Source organism: Xiphophorus maculatus, chromosome 9 (genome assembly GCF_002775205.1).
Source record: "Xiphophorus maculatus strain JP 163 A chromosome 9, X_maculatus-5.0-male, whole genome shotgun sequence".
NCBI lineage: Eukaryota > Metazoa > Chordata > Actinopteri > Cyprinodontiformes > Poeciliidae > Xiphophorus > Xiphophorus maculatus.
In genome coordinates, this window is record NC_036451.1 from 15,797,265 (window position 1) to 15,822,218 (window position 24,954).

The window sequence follows — 24,954 nt, forward strand, 5'->3', positions numbered from 1 at the left end:
TCCGCATCACTCTCTCTTCCCCCAGTTGCTCATGCGTTGAGGCAGCTACAGTTCACTGTGTGACCACAAGGTGGGAAGACTGTTCTAGCAGCTCCGCCGCCACATCCTGTCCTCTCTGGGCATCTCCCGTCATTTAGATTTTCCTCTTTTCCTCCTTCTTTTGAAGCGCCAGTTCCTAAGACACGCAGGAACACCGCACGGACGCGCTCTAAAGCTTACCTAACAAGTCATAGGGTTTGCGGAGCAATGTTGTCAGTAATTGGTAAAATCATATTTCTTAAGTGGAAGTAAAGTAATCACCTGCAACCACGTCACAAGGAACTCCAGGAGAGTTCAGTTTTAGGATACCTCTGAGAGAAAATCTGGCTGGGCTGAGCGTGAAGGTCAGGTGGTTGTCCTTTCTCCTCAGCAGGGTGTGGCGGGGGATGACGAAGCAGCCAGTCACAGCCATGGCAGGAGATCCCAGCTCCTCGACAAACAAGCATAGAAAAAACATGAGTCACTCTTTCATTAAGTTAACACCTTTGATATTTTTAGAGCTCTGATTTCATCTGCATATCTGCAGACTCCCATGGTATGATAAATCTGGGCAAAAATGTCATGGTTTTAATGTATCATAATGTTTATGCTGCAATGTATGACATGAATTAACAGAAAAGAAACAATTACTCCTTAAACTTAAACAAAATACAAATAGTGTGTACATTTGCACATGCTCTATTAAAACATAATCTCTTTTCAGACTGAACCTTTCCTGTTTTAGGTAAGTTTGGATCACCAAAACTATTTGTCATAATAATGACAGAGGGAATGGCAATTTGTTTTTAGAAAACTGTCAGATTCATAAATTCCCTTAGTATTTGGTAAAGCTGAAATATTGTGGATCTTTTAACAATGGTTTGCTGCAATTTCACCCAGTTTCTTTTGAACAGAGCTTATGTAGCAGAGATGGATCAGTTGCCTTTGCCTAGACAATTTCAATGGGGCTGGAATCAGAGCTTTGTGATGGCCACTCCAAAACACTGAGGTTCTTGTTGTTTTGTAACTAATGTGAAGGCATGCTTAGGGTCACTGTCCATTTTGAAAACTGATTTGGGTGATGTCTTGGGGAGTTGCTTTAATATCTGTGCATAGTTTTCAAAGACAACCAAACAGCATGATGTCACAGCCCCCATACTTCACAGCTGGGATGATGTTTAAGGATTGCAAGCGTCCCCCCCTTTTCCTTCAAATATAACAATGCTCATTATGGCCAAACACTTCAATTTCAGTTTCATCAGACCACAGGACATGTCTCCAAAAATGAAGTGTCTCACACATTAGCAGCATCAGACGTGTCAAAAAATAAGAACCTATTATTTTCAATCCACACTTGCTGGGTCTGGTCATTGCTGGGTGTTGTGCTCCAAGGCACAACACCCAGCAATCCTTTAGAAACCTGTTATATTAGGAAGCATCAATACTACTGATAAAGCTATACACAGCTGGAGTCTAATACTCTGTTCTTTCTTGGCACAGTGTGTCACGACACATGTAACTTATGCCAAGTTTGTCGAATGATGCATATCATTGGATGAGAAAAATGGAAGCGCTCCTAATGTGTGCCCCCCTTTAGAATATTTGTTCCTGAGTGCATTTCCAAATTATAATTCATCTTGTTATGTTGCTTCTGGAGTTATGGCTTCTTCATTACTGAGTGGCCTTTCAGCCTATCTTAGTAAGGGGTTGTTTCACTGTGAATAATGACAGTCTCTTACTACCTTCTGGCATTTTCCTCACATTGTCTTTGGCTTTTGTTCTGGCTGTGATTTGCATTTTCTACCAAAACACATTCATCTCTGGGACCCAGAATCGGTCTCCCTCCTGAAACGCAAAAAAAGCTTTTGTAATTATGCATACATTGTATGAACAGATGAACCTGGCATCTTCAGGAAAATTGGCTAAAATCGACTTTTGAAGGTCCTTAATTCTTTCTCCTTTAGGTTTTAATAATTATTGTCTAATTTGTCCTGACCAGAATCATTTCCAGCTATATTTATATTTATTTTAAACAAAGAAAAACAGTAGTACCTTATTTCAGCCAGCTGACCTTCAGGTGTGGTTTTACACTCAAATGAAACAGGATTGGTTTACTTTGATGCTAGAAGCCAATGTATATCTAATCTGCTGCAGGAGAAAGTAAGTATAAATGTTCTCGAAATCAACCAACACTGACTAAGGATTATATTCTATAAATGTTAATAGGATCATTTTCACTAATCAAACCTTTGACCTGTCTTACTACTAACGTCATCTACATGGCAGAGGACTGGTTCCCAGTTCTTTAAATGTGCTTTTCGCTGTCTTGAATTAGAGTCAGGGAAGTGGCCAGTTAATAGCAGCCTATTGACACTGGACCATCTGTTTAGGTGGCTGCTGTCCAGCACATGTGATGGAGGAGGGGGTTGAGCAGAGGGATGGAGAGACAGAGAACATGATGGACAAAAAAGTGAAAGGGATGAAAGGATTACGGAATTACAAACTGAACTGTTAACAAATTGCTGGTTTAACCAACATTTATGTCAACAGAGAAGGTGAAAAATATCACAAAACTCGCACCATATAAAAGTGTTTACACGTTTTAAATTAGCACGTAGTCCTGTTTTTGTAGCATTTTCATCTGCTGCAGAATATGTGAAAACATAATCAACATCATTGCTGTGTTGTGGCACTGTTGTACTGATTCGGCTCCAATTCAGTGTTTTTTTTCTTTTTTCTTTTTCACTTAGAAAAGAACTGCTTTAGCCACATCTCTGTCTCGTAAAGCTCATGGTCTCTGGGGACAGCTGGTCCGGCACAGCCCTTGGGGGAGCTGTCAGTTGAATCATCCAAAGTGAGGGCTGATTCCTCAGTCAGCTGCCTCTCAAGCCCTCCTCTCTGACCCAGCCTCACTCCCCTGAGCTCCCTGATTGCTGTCACCATAGTGATTCTCTGTGTACCGCCGCCTGGTCTCTGCACCCCAACTGATCTTGCCACAACCCCCCATCCCTCACACTCTCGACCAGTCTCTCACAACAGCCTGTCTCCAACTCTGTGCCCCTTGTCCTCACTTGTTTTGATTTTTGCATGACTTGTTCCTTCATTGGTGATGGACTTTAAGTGTGAAAAGTGCCCAGCATGGCAGGGTAAAAGGGTTTCCCTGTACTTGGTGGAATATAAATGCTAAGACACAGATTTGCTTCCTTTAAACACACAAACACACTAGGCCTGGGGACAGAGTCGTAAACAGGACATTCTTTCTGATTTCGCCTTTTGATGATTATAAATAATGATCTATTTGATCATTTTACAATTTAGGAGAAAGAAATTTCACTCTGAAAGAAATGTTTGCTGAGCCAAAGCTATGCTTTCCCAGAAGGCTTTATTTAAATGGATTCTTCACAGGATTGTGATAATGCTGAGCACCCTCCAGTCACTCGCAACCTGAGATTAAAAGTGCCAATATTTTTTTTATTGACATTAGTAGAGATCTTATTTTAACCACAAGATGTGAAACAATGTTCCAAGTAATCAGTGGTTTAAAAAGCTTTTATGAATGGGAGTAAATCTTCTCGCCTGAGACACAATTAAAATGTGAAAAACCATGTTGTTGAATTTACTTTTTATACTTCTATAAAAAGTTTAGATTCTGTTTTTATGTAAACCCCATGACAAGAAGTAACCACTACAGCATTATGTAAGCTCTTTATGTTATTACGTGTATGCAGGCTGATTTGACCGATTCAAAAATTTATATGCTCATTTTTATGCAAGTTTTAGCTCATTTAGCGGGTGATAATGGTTTATACATTCAGAAGAGGCTAGGAATAAGAGAAGAGAAAAAAACAGTATAAAGTGTCCTCTTTTTGTTTCTTTGTTGTACTTTTCCTATCCCCATTATCCAAATCTTGTTTTCTCCAAGTGCTGTGTGCCACTCTCTGACTGGGGTTACAATTACCCATCATGAGGTAGCAAAGGGAAAACGATGGCTGCAATAATCTGGTCTGTACATGGACTTCTGCAGACACCCCTCGCAGACCTTAGTTGACTGGCACATATCGCAAACATTTCAACACATTGGCTTTGAGGTTAGTAGAGCAAAGTAGGATGTATGAATGAGACGTATAATTTGGTTCCGGTGAGGACCATCTAATTTTCAATGGATTTGAAAATTAGATGGTACTGTTCAAAGTATTAAACAATGATGTAAATCTTTAACAGAGAAGTTAAAGTGAAACTTTAAGCAAATAACAGTGATGCACCAATCAATCAGCCAGAGATAAAAATCAACCAGTTTCCCACGATTGGGTTTGATGGAAGAGCAGGATTAATGCCCTGAGGAGCCCCAGGGCATTAATCAAAACTCAAGGGCTTCTAGGCACTAATACTCGGGTACTCGGTATAACATTCCATGTTTTATGAGCTCATATAAAATCCTCCCAAAAATAATAAATGTCATATCTATCAAAGAGAAAATAATAAACTCATCTATTCAAGTCGAGAATCAATAAACTACAACTAGGAAATCACTGGAATTATTAATTTATTATGCTATTTGACCTCTGATTCCAGGTACGCTAACAATACATTTGAAATTCTTTTATATATTGTGGCTCCATCTTTGTTAAACAAATACTAACATCTAGCAATATGATGTGCATTTTGAAAGCGTAATATTCCGTGTAAATAAATTTCGAACTTTGTGAAATAACAATAGATTTTCATTTAAAGGAAAAAGATCAATTATAATGTGCAGAAATGGAATTATGATACTAAGGGAACCAAACAAATATATTACAAAGGTTGAAACTCGGCACATAAATAGCTTTGATTACAGTTCAGAAACAAAAGAACTTGTAGTGTATCTAATTCATTCTTCTCATGCTCCATAATTCAATTTCAATCTCTCTTGAAAATGAATGATTGTACCAAAACATAGCTCTTTAATAGGCACAGCGTTAAAGGAATGACATACCACTGAGGACAGCTATTCAATTTTCAATTTTAACAAAATATTACACAGCTGCTCTGTATTCTCTTTCTGTCATCTGAGAAATAATCATACAGATCCATCTACTCTGTGGCCCGTTGATGCTTGCCGTCATATATAGATCACACGCGCTAAGAAAAACCATTGCTCTCTCTCGGCTCTTATTCATTTGCTCCTGTTACACTCTGCTTACAAGCTGAAAATTAGCAGCAACCTGTATGGCTCTTGCTCCAGGAGCTACGCGCTGGCTCATCTGATGTTCTTAATCAGGTGCAGCCTTTGTAATAGGAAAGGAATAGGGCCAGGCTTGATTGGCCCTGATGACATCTCTGCTCCAATTGTCTAGAAAATCTTCAGCTTTAATCAATCTACTGGATAATTCCCAATCTCTGACTGCTGCTTGCAATTATTGGCTTATTTTTCTCTGAAAATATAATTAAAATGGGTTTTATTTCAGGTATGGCAGTGATAAAACTGAATTATGGCCAGTATACAGATTGCCCTGCAGTGTCAATGGAAGCCTTGGCTTGTAATATTGCTATGTGCAGAATACTAATGTTGCCAGTTTCCGGCACAGTGCTGAACATTGACATTACACACTGATTCTTCAGTTTACTTTTGGAAAATAAATTAGAGCTTTATCGCGAAATTATGTCACTTCAAGTTACTATAATAATTTCATAATAATGTCACTTTGAATTACACTTATGTTTCAGGTAAACATGCAGCCATACATATTAAACACAACCGAACCGTCTTTTGTTATGTTAAATCAATTGTGCATTTTCTGTGAGGGCACAAAATGATCTACTGAAGGGAATATACCTGCACAGAGCTGCTTGCAGTACAGACCGACCTCTCCCCTCTTCCTCATTCTCCGTTGCCGTAGCAACGCACTAAAAGCGTCGGCTGTGCGGATGGGAGAGGAAGATGGAGGAAAACACTGACAGAGACGTCGAGTCTGGTGTGTAAATACGAGCTTTACATTGCTTTATCCTCACCTCTAACACAGCAGAAAGGGATGCCACGCCACCCTGCTGCCTGGCGAATAGCAAGCGGGTCTTTGTATCCCTCGGAGAGTCTTTAAACGTACGCTGTGGCTCGGTATGCTAATCGCCAAGCTAGCAGGTGAAAAGATGTAAACATGGAATTGTAATTCTAGCAGTTTTGAGCCAACTTGGCCATCAGCCATTTATTGCATTGTAGAATATTCAAACCGTTTAGTTACTTCACGAAAAAACAGTATCACAGGTGCAATGAGCATGGGTGCTAACTAGCTGGATTACAGTGCAGCTAATAATAGCAAACGGTTGCTTTTATGCTTCTAAGTTAAAAGCCACACTAAACGATATTTTCTGTAAAATAATAAGTAGACTTCAAACAACTGGCCACAGTTTGTGCTGTCACTGCAACTTACATGGCATTTGCATGTCTTTCACCGGCTGAATAGTATCTTTAGGTAGACTATACCTGTGCACACGTGTGTGTATTTTGATCCCTCTCATTTTGACACAGGAGTTAGCAGAAAGGCGTCCTTGGAGAAATCCACAAATCTCGCAACAAGACTGTCTTTCCTTATCTGAGATAGCTCTAATTCAAGGAGTTTCTGTAGCACCCCTTTAGCACATTATACATTATATATATATATTTAATTGGGAGTGGCCATAAAATTGTATTCCAGTAAAAACACTACTACAACATATTTATACTCAAGAATAGCAAATAGTAACCATCAAGGAAGAGTAAAAAAGTATTTTGTGAAAGGTTTCAAAAGAACTGCGAAACAGATCATAACATCTAATAAATATTTTAAGATGCTGTCATCGGATAGACAAAAGTATAAAGTTTAGTGTACATTTTTTAATTTCAAAGACTTAAAAAAAATTATAATGACAAAGCAACAAATTCCGGCAGACCAAACACTTTTCCAAATAAAAAGATAAAACTAATACAATTCTACTCGCCTCTGATCATATGTGACTATGTGTTGCTTAAGTACTCATATAGGAACTGGGAAGTATGCATTGACATTATTAGTGGGAATTAATTAATATGGGCATTTTTTCATCATAAATAAACAAAGTGATGCAGTACGTTTTCTACACAGATTCTTTTACTGCATGTTTTAACATTCAAGAGCTGTAGTAAATTATATAAAAGATAAAATCATGTATGAATAGTACATTTTTATATAAAATAAATCAACTGCTGCAGAGTTTTATAGAAAACCTTAAAGCAAAGTTAGACTTATGTAAATTCAGCATGTTTTGCTTGTTCTGCAGGAAATGAAGCTGGAGGGGAAGATGCCTTAGTAGGGAATGTCAACAAGCTGACAGTAAGCCCACCTGGATACACAGGACCTCTACGGAAAGGACATCTGATTTTTGATGCTTGCTTTGAGAGTGGTGAGTAGCAACACCGAAAAACAATATCTGAGAATGTTTAACAAATCTTTCCCCTCCACCAATTGCGATGGATCATTGGCTTTGGAGAATGCTATACTACATTAAGGCAATTTGTATGTAGCAAAATAAATAGTGCCAGATAATTACATACACTGTATAAAATGACAGCTTTTTTCATCTTCTGATATTAAATTAGACTACATTTCCTGTTTTAGGTAAATTAAGATTGGTAAAATTATTTCTGTTTGCTAAGAGCCAGTAAAATAAAAGAAATATTTCTATAAATATTTCTATATTTCATAGAAAAATCCAAACAAATCAACGAAGTGTCAGGAAAAGAAATGTGGTCCTTCACAAGTCTGTTTTTTCTTTGAAAAAATTAGTCAGATTCATACAATTACTATAAGCATAAATATAAACCCCCTTCATGAAATACACTTCAAAAATACAAAATCTTACCAAGCATTTTTGTCTGATTTCTAGTACAAATCTCTTAGTACACTTGAAATAAGACAAAACTAACTGACAGATAACTTTTCAGCAAAACATAAAAGCTTGTTTTAAGTCAATAATTCTGTAATATTGATCTTAAATTATTCCTATGATACATTGTTTCACTTATAACAGCTTTCTTTCCCATTTAATTAGGGAAAAAAAATCTGCCAGAGGAACTAGAACTTTTTCATGTATGAAATAATTCTAAAAGAATCCTACAGTGTGGTTTAAGGATAACAAAGTCAATGTTTTGAAGTCCCACCACAAAGCTCTGATCTCAATTTCAAGAGCAATTCATAGTCAGAAATGAACATTTGGTTTCAAACAAGGAGGGTTTCCAATATGATTCAGTTGCATCAGTTCTGTCTGGACGCATGGGCAAAAGTTCCAGCAAACTATTGTGAAAAGTTACCTAAAATGTTTGCCCCAAGTCAGAGTCTAAAGGGAAGTTCATCAAATAGCACTTGCAACCTTTTGACTATAAAAAAGCAAACATTTTTCACTGTGATTCACATTGATAATGACACCAACTGACCTTGGTGTCATTATCAATGAAAACATGGCCAAAATAGTTAGTATTCTGAAAACACAATCAGATTTCCTTTGTCACTTTCGGTGCATGTTGTCTGCATAATGCATAAAACTAATCAAGCAAAGGCATCAAAGGGATAAGAAAATGCAGAAGCTAGCAATCAGTTTTACACAGAGAAGAACCTTGCGAAGGTCAGTGGAAATAGATAGCACCACTGCATAAACATCTAAGTATGTTACTTTGAGTATCAGTGTGATTATTGCCCTTTTTATAAATTTGCCTTTTCCTCTGATGACATGGCCAGAGCAGCAGGGACATTGATTAATAGGTGCATAGCTCCCACACAGAGATCAGCTAACATGTGAGTATGCCTCGCTCTGGTTGTATCTCCTGAATGATTTATGGTATTGATATTAATCTCTTTCCAATAAATGCATTACCAAAGTCATAACGGGGTGTAAATTGATATTTTTGAGCAAATGTCAAATTAATATTCTGCGACTGTTTCATTTAATCATCACTGGTTTTATCCACATTACTTCTGTGATGCTGTGTGCTTTTCTGTTTCTATTTACCCACTTTCGTCTCACCCTGTAACTAAGAAGTCTGGACAATGGACTTGAATAATCCCCCTGTGTGTTTAGAAGGCTTTTGCTGCTTAATACAGTACTGGGTCTGTCCTCTAAGCAGCCATAAAACATATCCTTATTAAATAAAATTGTGTTCCATATTTACATGTGGTTGAATACAAATGTTAAAAGTTCAAACATAAAGCCCCTGAAAAACTTTTGTAGCCTTGTCAGTGGGAACGGTAGATGATAAAGTGTGAAGAAAAAATATTCATTGTGTCATTGTGATGTTACAGTTGTTTCATAGGTCAAGTATATTAATCAATACAAGGTAGTGCAGATTCTGGATGCTGTCATGTCATATCTTAGCAAGTTTGGTACTGGACCTCTTTAGGTACGAAAGAGTACCAACACCATTGGGATATCTTGAACTGACCATGCATCAAATAGTATACTTACCTGCAAGGGGGATGTTGCATATTTGTTTTGTTAACTGATGATTTTTGAATTTGGTATTTTCTATTTTCTTTATGGTTTTCTGTAAGAAAATTGGTTTTATGGATTACAAGAATAATATCCATAAAACTAATCTCAGCTGATGTACTGGTTTTACCAGGTTTTTCAATCCCCTATGTCAAATTTATCAAAGCTAAAAAAGTAATAAAATTAATAAATTTTAAAATCAGAGAATACAAATGGATTAAATTCTGTGAAATCTGAGCTTTTTTATAACCAGTTTGTTTCCATAAATGATAAAAAAACTGAAATGGACCAAAACATAAGCTCATAAAGCATAATTTGAAAAAATGGATAGAAAATAGTCTGTTTCATGACCATTTGTAGGTAAGAAAGGGGCATTCAAAATGGCAAAGGAAGAATTGAAGAACATACACCAAAATGGTGAAATGCCCACCTAAAATTACAGGAAACCTTGTAGAAATGAGATGTGATTTGTCACATGTTCTGTCTGATACCTGAGATACTTCTGACAATCATGATATTAAAGTTAATTGTGTAAGTTTGAGGGAATTTTATACATTTTTCAATCAAATGCCACCTTGTCTGCACACCCACAACTTTTCTCTAAGACTGAGATCAGGGCATTGTGATGGCTACTCCAGAGCTTGTAGGCTTGTCTTTTTTGATTATCTTATCTATTAGCTAATGTGTAACTAATTTAGTGATATGCTTAGGTTCATTTTCCATTTAGATGACCTATTTCTGTACAAGCTTTAACTTCCTGAGTGATGTCTCGACTCAAGCTGCTTGCTTCAGATGTTCTTTCCTCTTGATGCCATCTACTTTCAGAGCACAAACTGGTCTGCATCAGCCACACAGCATGATGCTTCCATCTTGGTACTTTGTTGTTGGGATGATGTTGCTAAGCTTGCAAACATGCTCCTTTTTCCTCCAAATGTTCCAATGTGGTTATTATTTTCACACATTATTTATACCCACTGTGTAGACCATTGTTATTGTCAAACATTTTAATTTTAGGCTCATCAGGGCACAGGACATATCTCCAAAAATTAAGGTATTTCTTCTTAAGATCATTTGGAAACCATGACTAAATAAGCTTTCTTCTTTAATTTTTTCACTTAGCAAATTGACATATTTTTTATAATTCTAACTGACCCTTAAAACAGGACAGTTTCAGTCTGATTTACTGTCAGAGAGTAAAAGAAAAATGTACATGTCTTTTATTAAAATTTCATGCTAAGATAACATGAGGTTTAATTCCTCCCTCATGTTGCCATCACCGTCCTCTGCACTCTTACAATGCGTAGGTTTTATTTTGTTGTGTTAGCATAAAAAGAATAAATATATATTTATTCAAGTGGAAACTGGTCATATACATTCTTCGCCTAATGTGTAAAACCTCATTTAAATTTAGATTGTGCTCATCTCCCTTTTTTCAAGCTATGTGCTAAAGAACTCAGAGATGGTCACCAGACCGCCATACAGCAAATGCATAATGACTTTGTTAGTTTTGGGTACTGAAACCTTTAAAGATCTGTTTTTAAACTGACATTTTACGACAACTAATAGAGTTGTGTTGCTTTTCTTTATATATAGTAATGGAATTATATATATTCAAATGGAATTTGCTGAACGAATGAGGAAATGATTTCTCCCTATAGGACAATAGAAATGAGAAGATTTTCCTAATCGTTAAACATTAAGTTCCAGCCTGTTGTTTCCTTTAGTGGCGTAGATATTCATGAAGCTGCTAATTATTTTGCATAATTATTATTTTTTGTCTTGAAAATTGAAATTACATTCTTATCTTATCTTTTCACATTTGTTTCATTGCACACTCGCACTTAGCCAAGGCTTAAAAGCAGATGTTGGTGGTGAGGAAAATTGAATCAAAGTCTTGACAGGAAGCAGACAGTGGTGGCTTTGTTTTGCTTCACCTCTGGACTATTCTTCAAATGTAATTAAGCCCTCATTGATTTGTCATAGTGCTCTCTGTCAATAATGACTTACAATATGAAAGAAAGTCCTCAGGAGTGGCAAGTGTTTAATGGGATCCATTGATAAGCTCAGCTCATAGATTCATCCCTTCTTACATTAAATTCATGAAGACCTCAAACTTAACCAAAAATTTGGTAATTTTTTTTTTTTATATATAAAACTTACCCAAATTTTTTGGTAAGTTTGAAGTTATGGGAAACAGAAATACCCTTTTCTATTTTTTCAGCACTTATGGTTTAGAATGAATCAAATCTCTCAAAGTTTTAATTCATGATAGAAACATGTCCTGAGTTTGTTCAAACCAGTCAGTGTTGTTACCACCACTTACACCATTTTGAGTTGTCTAACTTATTAAGTTTAGTATTTGTGTTTGGTCACTCATTTAATTCTTTTATCCAGTTCAGTTTTCTTTTTATGTTGTCAGTTTTAAACATGTTGTCTCCATGCACTTTTGAGAGAAAAAGGCAATTCAGTACAATCCTACAAGCATATTTCAAGGCAGTTATACAGTACAGACCAAAAGTTTGGACACACCTTTTAATTCAATGAGTTTCCTTTATTTTCATGACTATTGACATTGTAGATTCACACTGAAGGCATCAAAACTATGAATAAGTTTGGTGCACATGTGGAAATATGCACTAAACAAAAAAGTGTAAAACAACTGAAAATAGCCCTTATATTCTAGTTTCTTCAAAGTAGCAACCTTTTGCTGTGATTACTACTTTGCATTTTCTTGATGAGCTTCAAGAGGTAGTCACCTGAAATGGTTTTCACTTCATAGGTGTGCCCTGTCAGGTTAATAAGTGGGATTTCTTGCCTTATAAATAGTCATGAAAATAAAGAAAACCCATTGAATTAGAAGGTGTGTCCAAACTTTTGGTCTGTACTGTATACATTCTGAATTTATCCTAGGTATCAAACACAACAGTCAAGTTCAGTTTATTATTCAAATTGGTTAAAAAGTTTCTGTTCAAGCAAGCCCAGCAGATTGCATTGAGTCACTGATTTGCATCATTCAAGTCAAAACTCCCTGGTCAAACCACAGAACTACTGTGACAGATTGTGTGCTTTCGTCAAGGTGAGAATCAGCCGACTTTTATAAACTAGGACAGGTGTCAGAAACAGTCCCCATTACTGAAGTCAAGCTACTTTTTTCATGTACATTCATAGGATATTTTTCATTGTCTGCTTGTTTGTATTCATTCCAACACGTTTGTTTTTTCTCTGTGAACTGTATTTGATATATGTGGCCTTATCTTTTTTTTTTTGCTTGCTTCATTCTCAGAAAAAACAACAACAAATAAACAGTTATAACTTCACAGAGGAAAAACTTATGAAACATAGAACTTATGCATGTCAGATAGAAAATAATTTTGGTAGTACAGATGAAAAGAAAACTTGGATTATTAGTGGGATGGTTGGTATTTGGTGTATGAGAAACAGCCGGGGTTGTCAGAAGATATTTCTGTACTCCAGCGTATGCTATGAATCAAGATAGTCAAGTTTCTATTGATTAAATAAGAGAGAAAGAGGTTTTTACAATGAAGCTTGATACTCACAATGACTGACTTGAAGAGTCTGAAACATGCTGCAAGTATGCAGGTCTCTGCAACACCTCATTTCTCTTTTTTTTATGAAACAATTCTGATGGAAAAGCACCCCGAAATTGAAGTGGCATATTTTTTATTAGCATATTTTTCTGCTTTGTAAATCAACAAAAATGAAATCAAGAATTTTTCTTTTGCCCTCTTTCTACCTGCGCATAAAAAAATCCACTTTGTATTTTGCAATGCAAAGTCATACAATCCATGGATGTTTTTTGTTTTGTATTGCTCACCAGTCTCAGAATGACTCGTCTTTATGGGCCTTTCAAAGGCGGTGCTACTTGTCTGAATCACTCCTGATGTCTGATGTATTGAGAGACTCTTCCAGTGTCTCTCTCTCTCTCGCTCTCTCTGTTACATGTCCTTGGCAGCAGAGAAGTTTCACCGCTCAAATCACTAAATGGCCTCTCTAGTTTTCCCTTTTAGCAGTTTTCTCTTCTCTCATTCTTTTTAGTCAGTAACAAAGTATGGAGATAAATTGGAGCTGTCTTGGGACTGCTGGAAAGACCATTGCTTCTGATTTATGCTATTTACGGACCATTTGTAACCATAAGAGATTACTCTATATTATTATTGTGGTTTTTTTTGTTTTCTTTTTACTCCTCTCATATCCCATCTTTGGCTTTCTCCGGACAGTATTGTTATTTTTTATTACTCTATCCATGTCCTCTCACGCACTGTCTTATATTGAATTAACCCTTACAGTAAGCTTTCGTCAGAGTTCTGGAAAGTGAAAAAAATTGCTCATGTCATGTGTATTTAAAACATTTATTATTAATATTTTTGAATAACTGTAGAAGGGATAACTAAGCTATATTGTGTTGTGGAGACAATCCTAATGCATCTAACTGCATGCTGGTTAAACATGTGTTCTATAGGTTTTTAGCTATAGCACAGTGACCATGCCCCCTTTGGGGTAAAAGTTGAACCAATGAGTCAATTGCGAATCGGTGTGTTATTTTTGTGCAATAGAAGCATAAAATTAACAAACAAATGTAATTTCTGTCCAAGTACCTTGAGTTTTGTTTAACATGCTTATATCTAATCACTGACTGAACACATTGGCTCAGTTTTAGTGGCTGAGGATGCTGCGAGCAGAAACCAGAACAACTACGTTAAGGACTACAGGACTACCTTTGCACATGGTGTGTGTGCTCTACCAACTGAGCCACCCAATGCTGAGGGAAAATATGCTTAAAGACTTTAAGGGGAAAACTTATTTTCACTCCAACCTGTCTTCCACTGTGGTTCTTTATTGAATTGAATTGAATTCAAAAATTCTTTATTAATCCCAGAGGGAACTTAAATTGTTTGAAAGTCTTTCTATCTAACTTTGCTAAATCAATCACTACAATATAATTGTTTGCTTTGTGTGGGATGATGTCCAAACACCTTGAGCTTCATTTGCTCCAAATAGCTCAGACGTTGCATTGACTCCCATTCAAATCATAGCAGATATGTTTCCCCCAAAGAAGGCATGGTCATTTCTTAGAAGGAAGTAACACAAAACTGAATTCATCTGTTATCTTTATCATGTGGGCCTGGCGGTGACATGACAGTGTGTTTTGCCATGGAACATATCAGTGTCATTTCATGAAAAGCAGAGTGATAATCTTGTCTGACATTCAGGGCTGTTGCGCATAGTTATGTCTAATCACTGACTGAACACATTGGCTCAAATTTAGTGTTTGGGGATGCCAGGAAGTAGTGCAAACAACCTCTGTGTTTTGTAAGTTAATTGTTGATGGCTCTGATATGGTCTACCCATAAGAAACCCCGTCAGTACCTCATCTTTTCAAAATGTCACTAAATGCTAGCAGCAGCAAGCTGTTTTGAAAATTTTGAGTAATGAAAGGGTTTTATTATCAACGATATACACGGTGTGACAATGAGATTTAGAAAGGTTGACGGGAAGAAAAACTCGCACACTTGATATTATGGAAAATGGCATGTTTATAACTCAAAATTGGCATTGTTGTTACTTCGTCTGTACCGAGGGAGGTGGTCTGACTCAAATGAGTCCAAGTTTGTTTTTTTTGTTTTTTTTTTAAATCCAGCTCCAGGCTGTTTTTGTGTTCTATTTGTTTTTGGAACTTCACTACTCATTGGCTCAAAGCCTGCTTCTAGCATCATAATAGAAGTGTGTCAAAAGTGAATATTACTGCAACCTGATTTCCTCATTGCACAAGTTATGCTCGCACACCAGGCTCCAGTGATTCATCCAGTAATTTATTTCCCTGCAATTCCTGACACCATAAACACAGTTTCTGAGCAGGCGCCTCATTTTTCTTCTGAGACAAGATTGTGCAGTTTGGGAAAATGGTGAGGATTTGTAATGCTTTAGTGGTTCATGTTTTTCAAGCTGCCTGTGTTTATTCTGCTGATTTATGTAGACAACGATCTGATCTCTCAGATCAGCTTCATTGATGTGCCAGGGTTTGTTTGATAACACACATTCATGTACAAAAAATACTCACACAGTGACGGGTGAAACACTGACAGGAACAGCATTGTGAAAGAATATAGGTTGCTTTAAAACGAGGCTCATATGATGTGGGGGTTCTACTCAAAGTAAAAGGCATATGTTTCCACAGCCATTTCCAACACCTTGTTTTTAGTGAATGCGACGGGGATTTGAAAATAGCCTATAGTAAGTTTATAGCAATCATGTAGATTACAGGCATGTTTGCTTTAAACTTCCTTACAGCCAAATTGGCGTATATATACCATCCAACACATAGCAAGGATTAGACTGAAAACACCACCTACTTGTCAGAGTAGGTGGCAGAGTAGAGTAACTTAAACTAATTTACTGATTTGCATGCTAAATCTCTCGAGTTATATTAGTTTGATGTTCTATATTCAAATTAAGAATCACTGCTTAATTTAGAAAGGGTTTGAGGAAAAAAAATACAAACAATTTACTTTTAATAGAGTTGAAAATCACCTCAGACAATGACAGGTCAAACAGTACTGGTTTTGACACAGTCAACCTAAAATGGTATACCTTGATACTGGTGACCAGCCCATGGTTACCAGTGCTATGTGAAGCTGTAGTAATTTTAGTGACTTTATAAATATTGCTCTGTTTCTGTTTTAACTGATGCATCTCTTTCAGATGTAGGGACATATTGGTAACAGTAGTTATAATTCTTGGAGTGCAAAAATCATTTAACTACTCTACTTAGATATTTTACATCCTCGCTCTGAATTTAACCCTTTCATGCGTAGTGGACAGCTATCTTAAAACCATTTTCTTGTGCTTCTGGTGGATTTTTATGTTATAAATGCATACAGACAACTGAAGGGGACACTAATGCATCATAAAATACACTATCAACTACTGGCCATCAGCTGCAAATGCAAGAAATTATTTTTGTTAAATTCAATATGGCCGACAGACAGAAAAGCATGCCGACCTTCCCTGTCCCTCCTTCTACTGTAGACGACTCTTGCAGGTAAAAAAATTATTGTGACATCAGATAACCCCTAAAGAATAATACAATACTACTGATGTATTTTTCAAATAACAACTTTGTATTTGGAGAAAATTACAATTGATCACCTAAGAAAAAAAACAATTACAAATTTGTTTTCCCTATCTTTTGTTTATGTCTTAAGAAAATAAAAAAAGGGAAAAAGTTCTGACACATAGGATCGTAATTCATGCATGAAAGGGTTAATTTATTGACCGTATTTCATTTGCTGAACTGAAGATTCAATTCTTGGAGTGATTTCTTTTTTTTTTCTCCTTCTTTAACTGTTGTTAATTTACCCTAAAATTATACTATAACAAACAGATATTTGCCTAATAAAGTTATTTACCCCATGCAAACAAGAGATCTGGTACCACATTACAAGATGAAAATGCTTTTAAGAAAGAATCTCTTTTTTATCTTATCTGATGAATTATAAATAAATACTTTATCTTAATTTGCTTGTTTTATATTATGCAGTAATTATGTTGTCATTGGACTGATTTTCTGAAATTAAATTTTCACAGACAAACAGATGTTACTTTGGCTTTATTATATATAAATAGTACCTGTGTATTACTTTTCTTATTTTTTCTGCATTGCACACCATTGTGCACTGCATTGTTTGGAAGCATTATCAGGTAAAACAAAGATTAGAAAATTCACTGGTTTCCTGCCAAGCATTTTGAACAGTGTCCAGCACTGCTCGCTTTATGGCTTGGCTTCTAGCCACTTCACTTCTCTGCTTGTTTAATATAAAACAATCTGATCAACAATGAAAAATTAAGTTAGGGGGCAAGCAACAAAAATAAAAATAAAACATAGATTGAAGGCAGGTGTCTTATGTACCAACAGCATTTCCCCCTTGAGGGTCAATATTTCAGATCAGGATCCTTTTATTAGTACACTTGCTTGCATGTTCATACTCTGTAAACTGTAAAAATGACTGTTTTTACTTGAATGACAAGACTCCTTGGCACATGTGTAGAAAAGGTGTTTATACCAATTTGGTTTTTGACTTACTGGTTATTGGCAAGTGATTTCTTGCCTCTTGTTTCGCTTCTTGTCTTGCATCGGCTCCCTGTGTTTCTAAACTCATTATGGACCAATCAGCCCCAGGCCTTTAAGTGTGCACCCAGAGGGAGCAGTAACTGTAAATAAACACTACTGCAGGCTCTCCGATAGCATGTAACCAAGATGATAACAGCCCTTCTTAGCGGGCCTGTTGACCTTCTCCTTGCTTTAGGCTTGCGAAGGACTCTTCGGCTCTTTGTGCTTTTATCTCCAAATTCCTCTCCACCTCTAGAACTTCTACTTATGATGAGAGGGAAGCAAGGAGAAGGTTCAAAAGAAGGAAGAGAAGAGATTTGGAGAGGGGAATGTTTTGAGTGCAAAACATAATCAAGCCAGAACAGCAAAGGACCCTTCTACTTCATCTGACTTTGTAGTTATTGTTGGGCTTAACATAATTAACACAGATATATTTATTCAGTGGTCACTGACATAGTAGATCCAAAGAGGAAAAGAAGAAGAAAGTTAGAGCAACAGTGACATGAGGGCAGAGGAAAAGTTTGTGAAAAAGGAGAGAAGAACCGAAGATGACAGTGTCAAAAACTCTGATAAAACATCCTTCAGTGAGCTAACCTAGCTTCCTAAGCTCAGAAAACAGATGAGAGTGAAGATTACACTCCTGCATGGCTCACTATTCAGTACTAATGCAGAGTGTCTGACAGTAGCATGTCCAGGGCTGTGGGGCTGAAGCACTGTCTGGATGAGATTGATAATACAATTAAGCTAGTCCCAGTATGAATGCATCACTATGACCCATTACTACACCAACCTCTTCAGATGGCGCATACAAGTCTGGCTTTAGGGCCTTTTGGAAGGAAAAAAAATACAATTATGAAAGGCTAGCTGGAAAATGTGTTCTCTTTAGAATGTGCAGGCAGGCCTGTTCATCATCAGATATGTGTGGGCTGCCTGCATATCTCACTGCTGTCCTCAGGCCGAGCTTTCTTCATTTATATTGAAACGAGGAGCTCACTGGAGCATGGATGGACTCATAACAATATGATTTTTTTCCCTTATTGTCTCCTCTTATTGTCTGCTCTTATCCTTGGTTTGTTGTATATTCAGATTATTTTCACAACAATTTCTACATATTGTCTGCGTAAGAACTGCATGCATTTATGCCTTTCTGTGTGAGTGCATTGGATGTAGGAGTTGATTTAAATATCAAATTTCAATTTGGATCATTGTACTTTGAAAAAATGTTTGAAAGCACCTGAACTTAAATATATTTTAACACAAATGAGGAAAAAAACTATTGATTATTTTTTTTTTACATTATACACAAATAGAATATGTAAGTTTATAATTTTTTTAAACTCTTCATACATAATCACAACTTTCTATTTAGAGGTACTCAAATTTTTAAGATGGTCTTTGAAAATGGCTGTGAGTGCTTCCTGAAAGACATTCCACATTCCTCTTCTGGATGTTCCTGCAGTTTTTTAGTTCTACGTTATGATTATTATGCTGTATTAAAAATGTTGAATCGTAGGTAGTCAGTACACTAGCATTGAGTCAACTACTATTACATATTTAAAGTTTAAGTTATTATAATGTTAAAAAAGTTTCTTTTTTTGCCCATGTTCTAGGAAGCTAGCTTGATTGCTTCCCTGAGGTACATACAGGTGCATATAGATAAATTAGGGTGTCATTGAAAAGTGTATTTATTTTACTCATGCATGAAATTCAAAAAGTGAAATTCTAATATAGCTTAATTACACACAGTTATATACTTAAAGTGGTTATGTCTGTTGATTTGGATTATTATGGATTAATTAATAATTCAGTGTCTCTGAATTTAGAGTCTGTCATTAAAACAAACAAAATACATTTTAAAAACAAAAATGTGAAGTTTTGCTCAGGTATTGAGATCAATGGTTCTTGTGTGACAGTTTGCCAGTTATATTGAGAGGCAGGGATAAACAAAGTAGCTGGGCTAATTTGTTACTGGCCTCTTATTTTAAACCTATATGAAATATGTTTATATGACTAGAAGTATAAAGATTGCACTTTAATTGTATTAAGAGGAAACTATACTTTAAAAACAAATTCAAGGTGTCTGTACAACTGAAATAATCTAGGAAGCTATTCATATTCATAGTCCAATAAAGAAGTTTGTAAGTTTCTTCTTGTTGCTTTTTAAAGACTTTTATAGTTTTTCTTATTTATTCTGAAGGAAAGAGTGAGGTGCTGTGTTATCACGTGTCTGTAATCTGTGTTGCTCTATGTCATCTTACACACTCCACTGTGTGTATGATGTGAGTCATTGTCATGTTGTCAGATGAGTAACTTTAATTTTACGTGGATTAAACAACTCAAATATAATGTGTTTATCAATCAGCATCAGTGCCTCTGACAGGTAAGTTTAATATTTGTCATGTTACGTTTTTGACAGAATAGAGTCAGAGCCCATCCATTAATATTTTTATATGTACTTTTCTTTACCTGTTGGGTTTAGAAAACTTTGTGGTGACCTGTTTAATCTTGCCTCCAGATGATGTGATAAGGCATCAGGGGAAAAGGCGTGTTGTATGAAGTCATGAGGCACGAGATTGATGTCGCCTTAGTGACAACTTGCCTTTAGACAAGAAAGAGGGAGACGGAGTAAACCCAGACGTTTAGCTGTAGGACTAAACTGAGCCCCCCTCACTGTTGCTGCTGCTGCTGGCTGGAATCAATTCTATCTTTATCAGTCCCACTCCTACGTGTCCAGGAATCCTCCTTACGCCGCAGAGCAGCCGGGGGGAAAACTGATGTGTTTTCCAATAATGAAATGGAACACAGCAAAAAAATACATTTAAAAAGTGCCTAGCTGGTCTCCCTGATCTGTACAGAGCTCTTTGTAATCTCATGTCTAGTTTTAAGCACACTTTTCTTATTTTTAAGACCAGGAAAATAATGAATTTATTATTGTTTTTCAGTATTTAGTCAAAATGAGTCAAGAATTTGAATTTTGAATCTTTTTGTCAGTTCATTCTGGACAGAAAATATGAATATTAATGTATATAATGCATTGCTCTTTCAGGATATGCATCATGAAAACAACTAGGTATATCCTTTAGGTACAATACATTGAAGCCTTTCTTTTATAAACAATACATATTTTACATACTTGTTAAAATTTGCCCTGCGACAGACTGGCGACCTGTCCAGGGTGTACCCCGCCTCTCGCCCGGAACGTTAGCTGGAGACAGGCACCAGCACCCCTCCCGACCCCACTAGGGACAAGGGTGTACAGAAAATGGATGGATGGATATTTGTTAAAACTGTCACCATGTTGTGACAGTATAACATGAAACAGATAATCTTTGAAAAAACACTGAGATCCTCTGCTTCCTCCTTGTGGTCTGACAGCCATCTGCAGAGATACTCTGCTCGCGGTCAGAAACAACCGGGAGCAATCAAAGCCAGGGGGAGAGTATCAGCACTCTCAATCATGCTTGTGCACGTGCTGCTCATTGTGTTAATGCCAGAGAAACAACTTACCATTATAGGAAAACTGTTTATCTGCCATCATCGGTGGCCATGCTGACTAAACTGAGTATTCATGACAGGCTCTGATGTGGAGAACTAGCTGTAACCTAGCAGAAAGCAAGGGGGAGGGTGTGAATGGTGTTGTCTCATATTATACTGTCATGTTATTTTGACAGGTTTAACAAATGTGTAAAGAAACATTGTTTTTAAAAGTTAAATACTGTACCTTTAAAGGGCCACTGAGTACTATATTAAAAATACGAAAGGCACCAACACTCAGCAATTATCTTCTCCTAAACCAAATAAACATATTCTCTCATTTTAGTACCTTAAGTTGAATTCTTGTTTGGGTGATATAATTTAAAAAAACAAAAAAAAGGTTTCATGCCTCACAATACGGGAAGTCCAATTTCTTTAACATGGTCTACTTTATCTGGCATTTCCCCCAGTACTTCTTATTGTTGGTATCGATTTAAAAGTCATTGGTGTAGTACAAATAGTTCTGCTTGTGTGGAGAATTTTTTTTTAAATTAGTATCTTCAAAAAGTTCAAGGCATGCCTAGTTGAGTGACAACCTTAGCTAACACAGAAATACATTTTTTGTTTGAAAAATTTGGATGTTGTTTCAGGGCTGTTTAAATCATACCCAACAAAGCAGAGTGTTTGCTTTGGGGGCTGTTTGGGTGCTCTTCTGTACTTTTGTGGGTTGCCTTTCCTGTCTAGATTAGGAAGCACAAGATTCATTTGTATTTAATAACAGAAGGTTGAAATGGTTATTAACTACAATTTCTCAACCTCCAAAAAATAAAATAAAAGTAGGTTGTTTTGGGGATGTAATCTACTCTTCATTTCAGCTGGTTCTTTTTGGGACAGCTGTTTAAGTTGACTTAGGTTACAATAACCTTGTGTTTTTGTTCTAGCTGTTTGTATTTTACACCTGTTTATCCTACTCCATGTTTTAATCTTTATCGCTGTATGTAATGTCTTGTTTGGCAAAATTCTCAAGCAAATCAAGTTTTGTTGCTATTAAATTTACTATCCAAATCCAAAGTTATTGATTTTAAGTAGTTTGCAAAGTTTTTTTTATTCACAAAGCTATTTACTGTTTATTTTAACAACAACTGACCCTTATTTAGGATCTTTTGCATATAGAGCTTAGCTAATTTTCATCACTTGTTTTTTTATTGCTTAATGTTACTTGGTTTGTTAAAATGGTGCCGTTTTACTTTGGGCAAATTTTAAAGAAATGAGTGAATGTCTAACAACATATTGACATTATCTTCCTTTTATCTTGCATCTCAGATGAAAACCTTATTTTTCATTTTCTGAAGCAATGAGAAATCTAGTGACACACCACTATAAGTACCTTTGTTGTCTTGTCCATCTAAACGAGCATTTGGATAGTGGACAATACACTATTCAAATGCTCATTTAGATAGTGAAATTTAAGACACTTTAATTTCTTTGCAGATAATACAGCTGACAACAAAGTGAACTGCCCCATCATACATTACTTTTTATCTCCTAATTGTATGGACTATTGTACTTACCCATCTTTAATTGCATGATTGCTCGTGCATTCCCAGATGGCCTTTATCTTAAATTTGTGTTATCTAAAAGAATTGTGTATTAATTTATGGAAAATGCATTTATTGTTTTCGGGATTATTGAGAACATGATTATACATCTCTGTGATTCAAAACCTTGCAATGCTTAGGATATGACAGGCCACATATCTGCAGAGTAGAAAGCACTGTAACCACAAAGTCTGTCTCAGTGTGAAACAACTGGCTATTACTGTTTTAATGGCTGGCCACATGAGTGAGTTCCTCCTCTGGCCCGTGGCAGGCAGACTTGCACTTGCAGTGCAATGATCCATCTGCATGGCAGAAACTATCCATCCAGTGGATAGCTACAGGCTGCAGGTTGGGCCATTGTGTTGACTGAACACTATGACTGCTCCCTCTTGTACCTCTATAATGGGATTATATTAGCCAAGTTCTTTTGCGCCCTCTTCATCGCTCTCATCTCTGTCCTCTTACACACACACACACACACACATGCACGCACCCCAACAAGCACGTCTGTCTCTAATTACCCATGGGAACCCTATGTGTATATCTTGGCCTTACCCTAACATTAACCGTCACAATTGAATGTCTAACCCCTAACAGGTACATAAAACCTAATCATACCCTAATTCTGCTTCTCATCTTGGAACCTAATTTGTAAACGGACCTCTATCCTATATTTTCAGTGTCATTTGGTCCTTAGTTCATTGTCAAAAAAAGATTAATATTATGCATTATTAAATAGGAATTTTTAAATGAAATCCAGTATGTAAATTTTTTGTCAATTCCATACCCTTAATCCCAGTATCTCAAGATCTACTGTAACAGAAGGGAGTCAGATACTTCAAAGATATGAAAGGACTCGATATTTCATAAAAATGTCTTTATATCCACATACAATATATCTCAGACTAACAAACTACACGTTACCAAGGTTATTGAAGCTAGTAAAAGAATATTAAACAAAGAAGATACTTACATTTACATTTCAGAGCATGATTGTCATCTTTCTGAGGTTTACCTTTGCAACACAAGAAAAATTTGGACACATCTAACCTTTAGTGATGAGAATGGCTGGCCACTCTCATCACTAAAGGTTAGATGAGAGTAAAGGTTCATCACTAAACCTTCTGGATGATGAGAATCACAAGCTACTTGTGGGAGATGTAATTTTTCTCATGAATTGAAAGGAGGTTCCATAAGCTGACATCCTTTTTGTTTTCGTAGTCCACAATGATGTAAAAAAATACACACACCAACCTGCACATTCATTCTTTAGGAGCTTAAAGGGTGAATTAAAAGCCATTTACTTTATAAACTAATTGTTGCATTCTGTGTTGATGAAATAAACATCTCAAACTGCAGAAAATACAATAGTATTTGTCCTTCCCTCCTTTCTGTTTCTTTAATGATTTCCATGGGTGTGGGAGAGAATGGAGGAAGGGATAATCAGAGGAACACAGAGGGTTTCTTTTTCAGGGTTTTCCTCAAGGAGACCTTGTCAAGTGTAAAATCTTGTTTAGAACGTTGCAATTGCTGCGTTGGGCTGCGGCAGCAGGTCTAAGCTGTTCATTGAAAACCAATTTGTTAATGTCTAAATGTTGTAGTAGTTTTCCCTCAAGGGCAAAGATTGATATTCAGCATAACCTGCTAAGACAGCAATGAAGAACAATATTTACAGGAATGATACTCCAGAGGAATTATGCAAAAAATCTCTAACATTAAAAAAAATGTCTTAGCTCTTAGCTCTCATAGTGTGTTGTTCATTAGCCTCACTTAACACAATTTGTCTGTGTTGTAAACAAACGACTAAGATATTTCTTGCCAAATCTGATTTACTGTGAGTGTCTTTTAGAGCCTCCACGGATTCAAAATGAAAAATCTTAGCTTTATATAGTTTGTCTTTAGTGTCTTCCATGACCGTTTCAAAAAGATTAGCCAGCCGTTAATGTTATTTAAATACTAAATGATATGGGATTGATTAAAAGGGTCAGGCTACCACCCCACCAAACTGCTTGGATATGGAGGTAGCCACCATAAAATTAAAACGGGGATCAATGGCGTGTCATATCCCTGCTGCTCTGCGGGCTGAACATGTAATTCTAACCTTGAGGATGTGGCCATCTTTCACGTCAGGCCTTCCAGCATCAGGCTCAATAACCCAGTCGCCCATGGCTACTGTCTGATGCTATCCAAGGTTCTGTATTAACAAGCAGAAGCAACCAGTAGTCTCCTTCCTCCATGTCCTATATTTATATAGCTGACACC

General features: G+C 36.5%; 1 protein-coding gene and 1 long non-coding RNA gene across 2 annotated transcripts in view; one reads left to right on the top strand and one right to left on the bottom strand.

Annotated features, from left to right (window-relative positions):
- Positions 1 to 366: 366 nt before the first annotated feature.
- Positions 367 to 5,870, bottom strand: LOC102223215. Its single transcript, XR_312772.2, has 3 exons — positions 5,834 to 5,870; positions 1,761 to 1,863; positions 367 to 469 (listed from the first exon to the last, which is right to left on the bottom strand). It is a non-coding gene; the product is annotated as an uncharacterized LOC102223215 (long non-coding RNA).
- A 27-nt stretch (positions 5,871 to 5,897) lies between these two features.
- Positions 5,898 to 24,954, top strand: part of agbl4 (ATP/GTP binding protein like 4) — a 303,108-nt gene continuing 284,051 nt past the window's right edge. The window contains exons 1-2 of the mRNA XM_023339872.1: positions 5,898 to 5,972; positions 7,291 to 7,413. Coding sequence (XP_023195640.1) covers positions 5,939 to 5,972; positions 7,291 to 7,413 — 157 coding nt within the window. The 5' untranslated portion in view covers positions 5,898 to 5,938. The remainder of the gene's footprint in view (positions 5,973 to 7,290; positions 7,414 to 24,954) is intronic.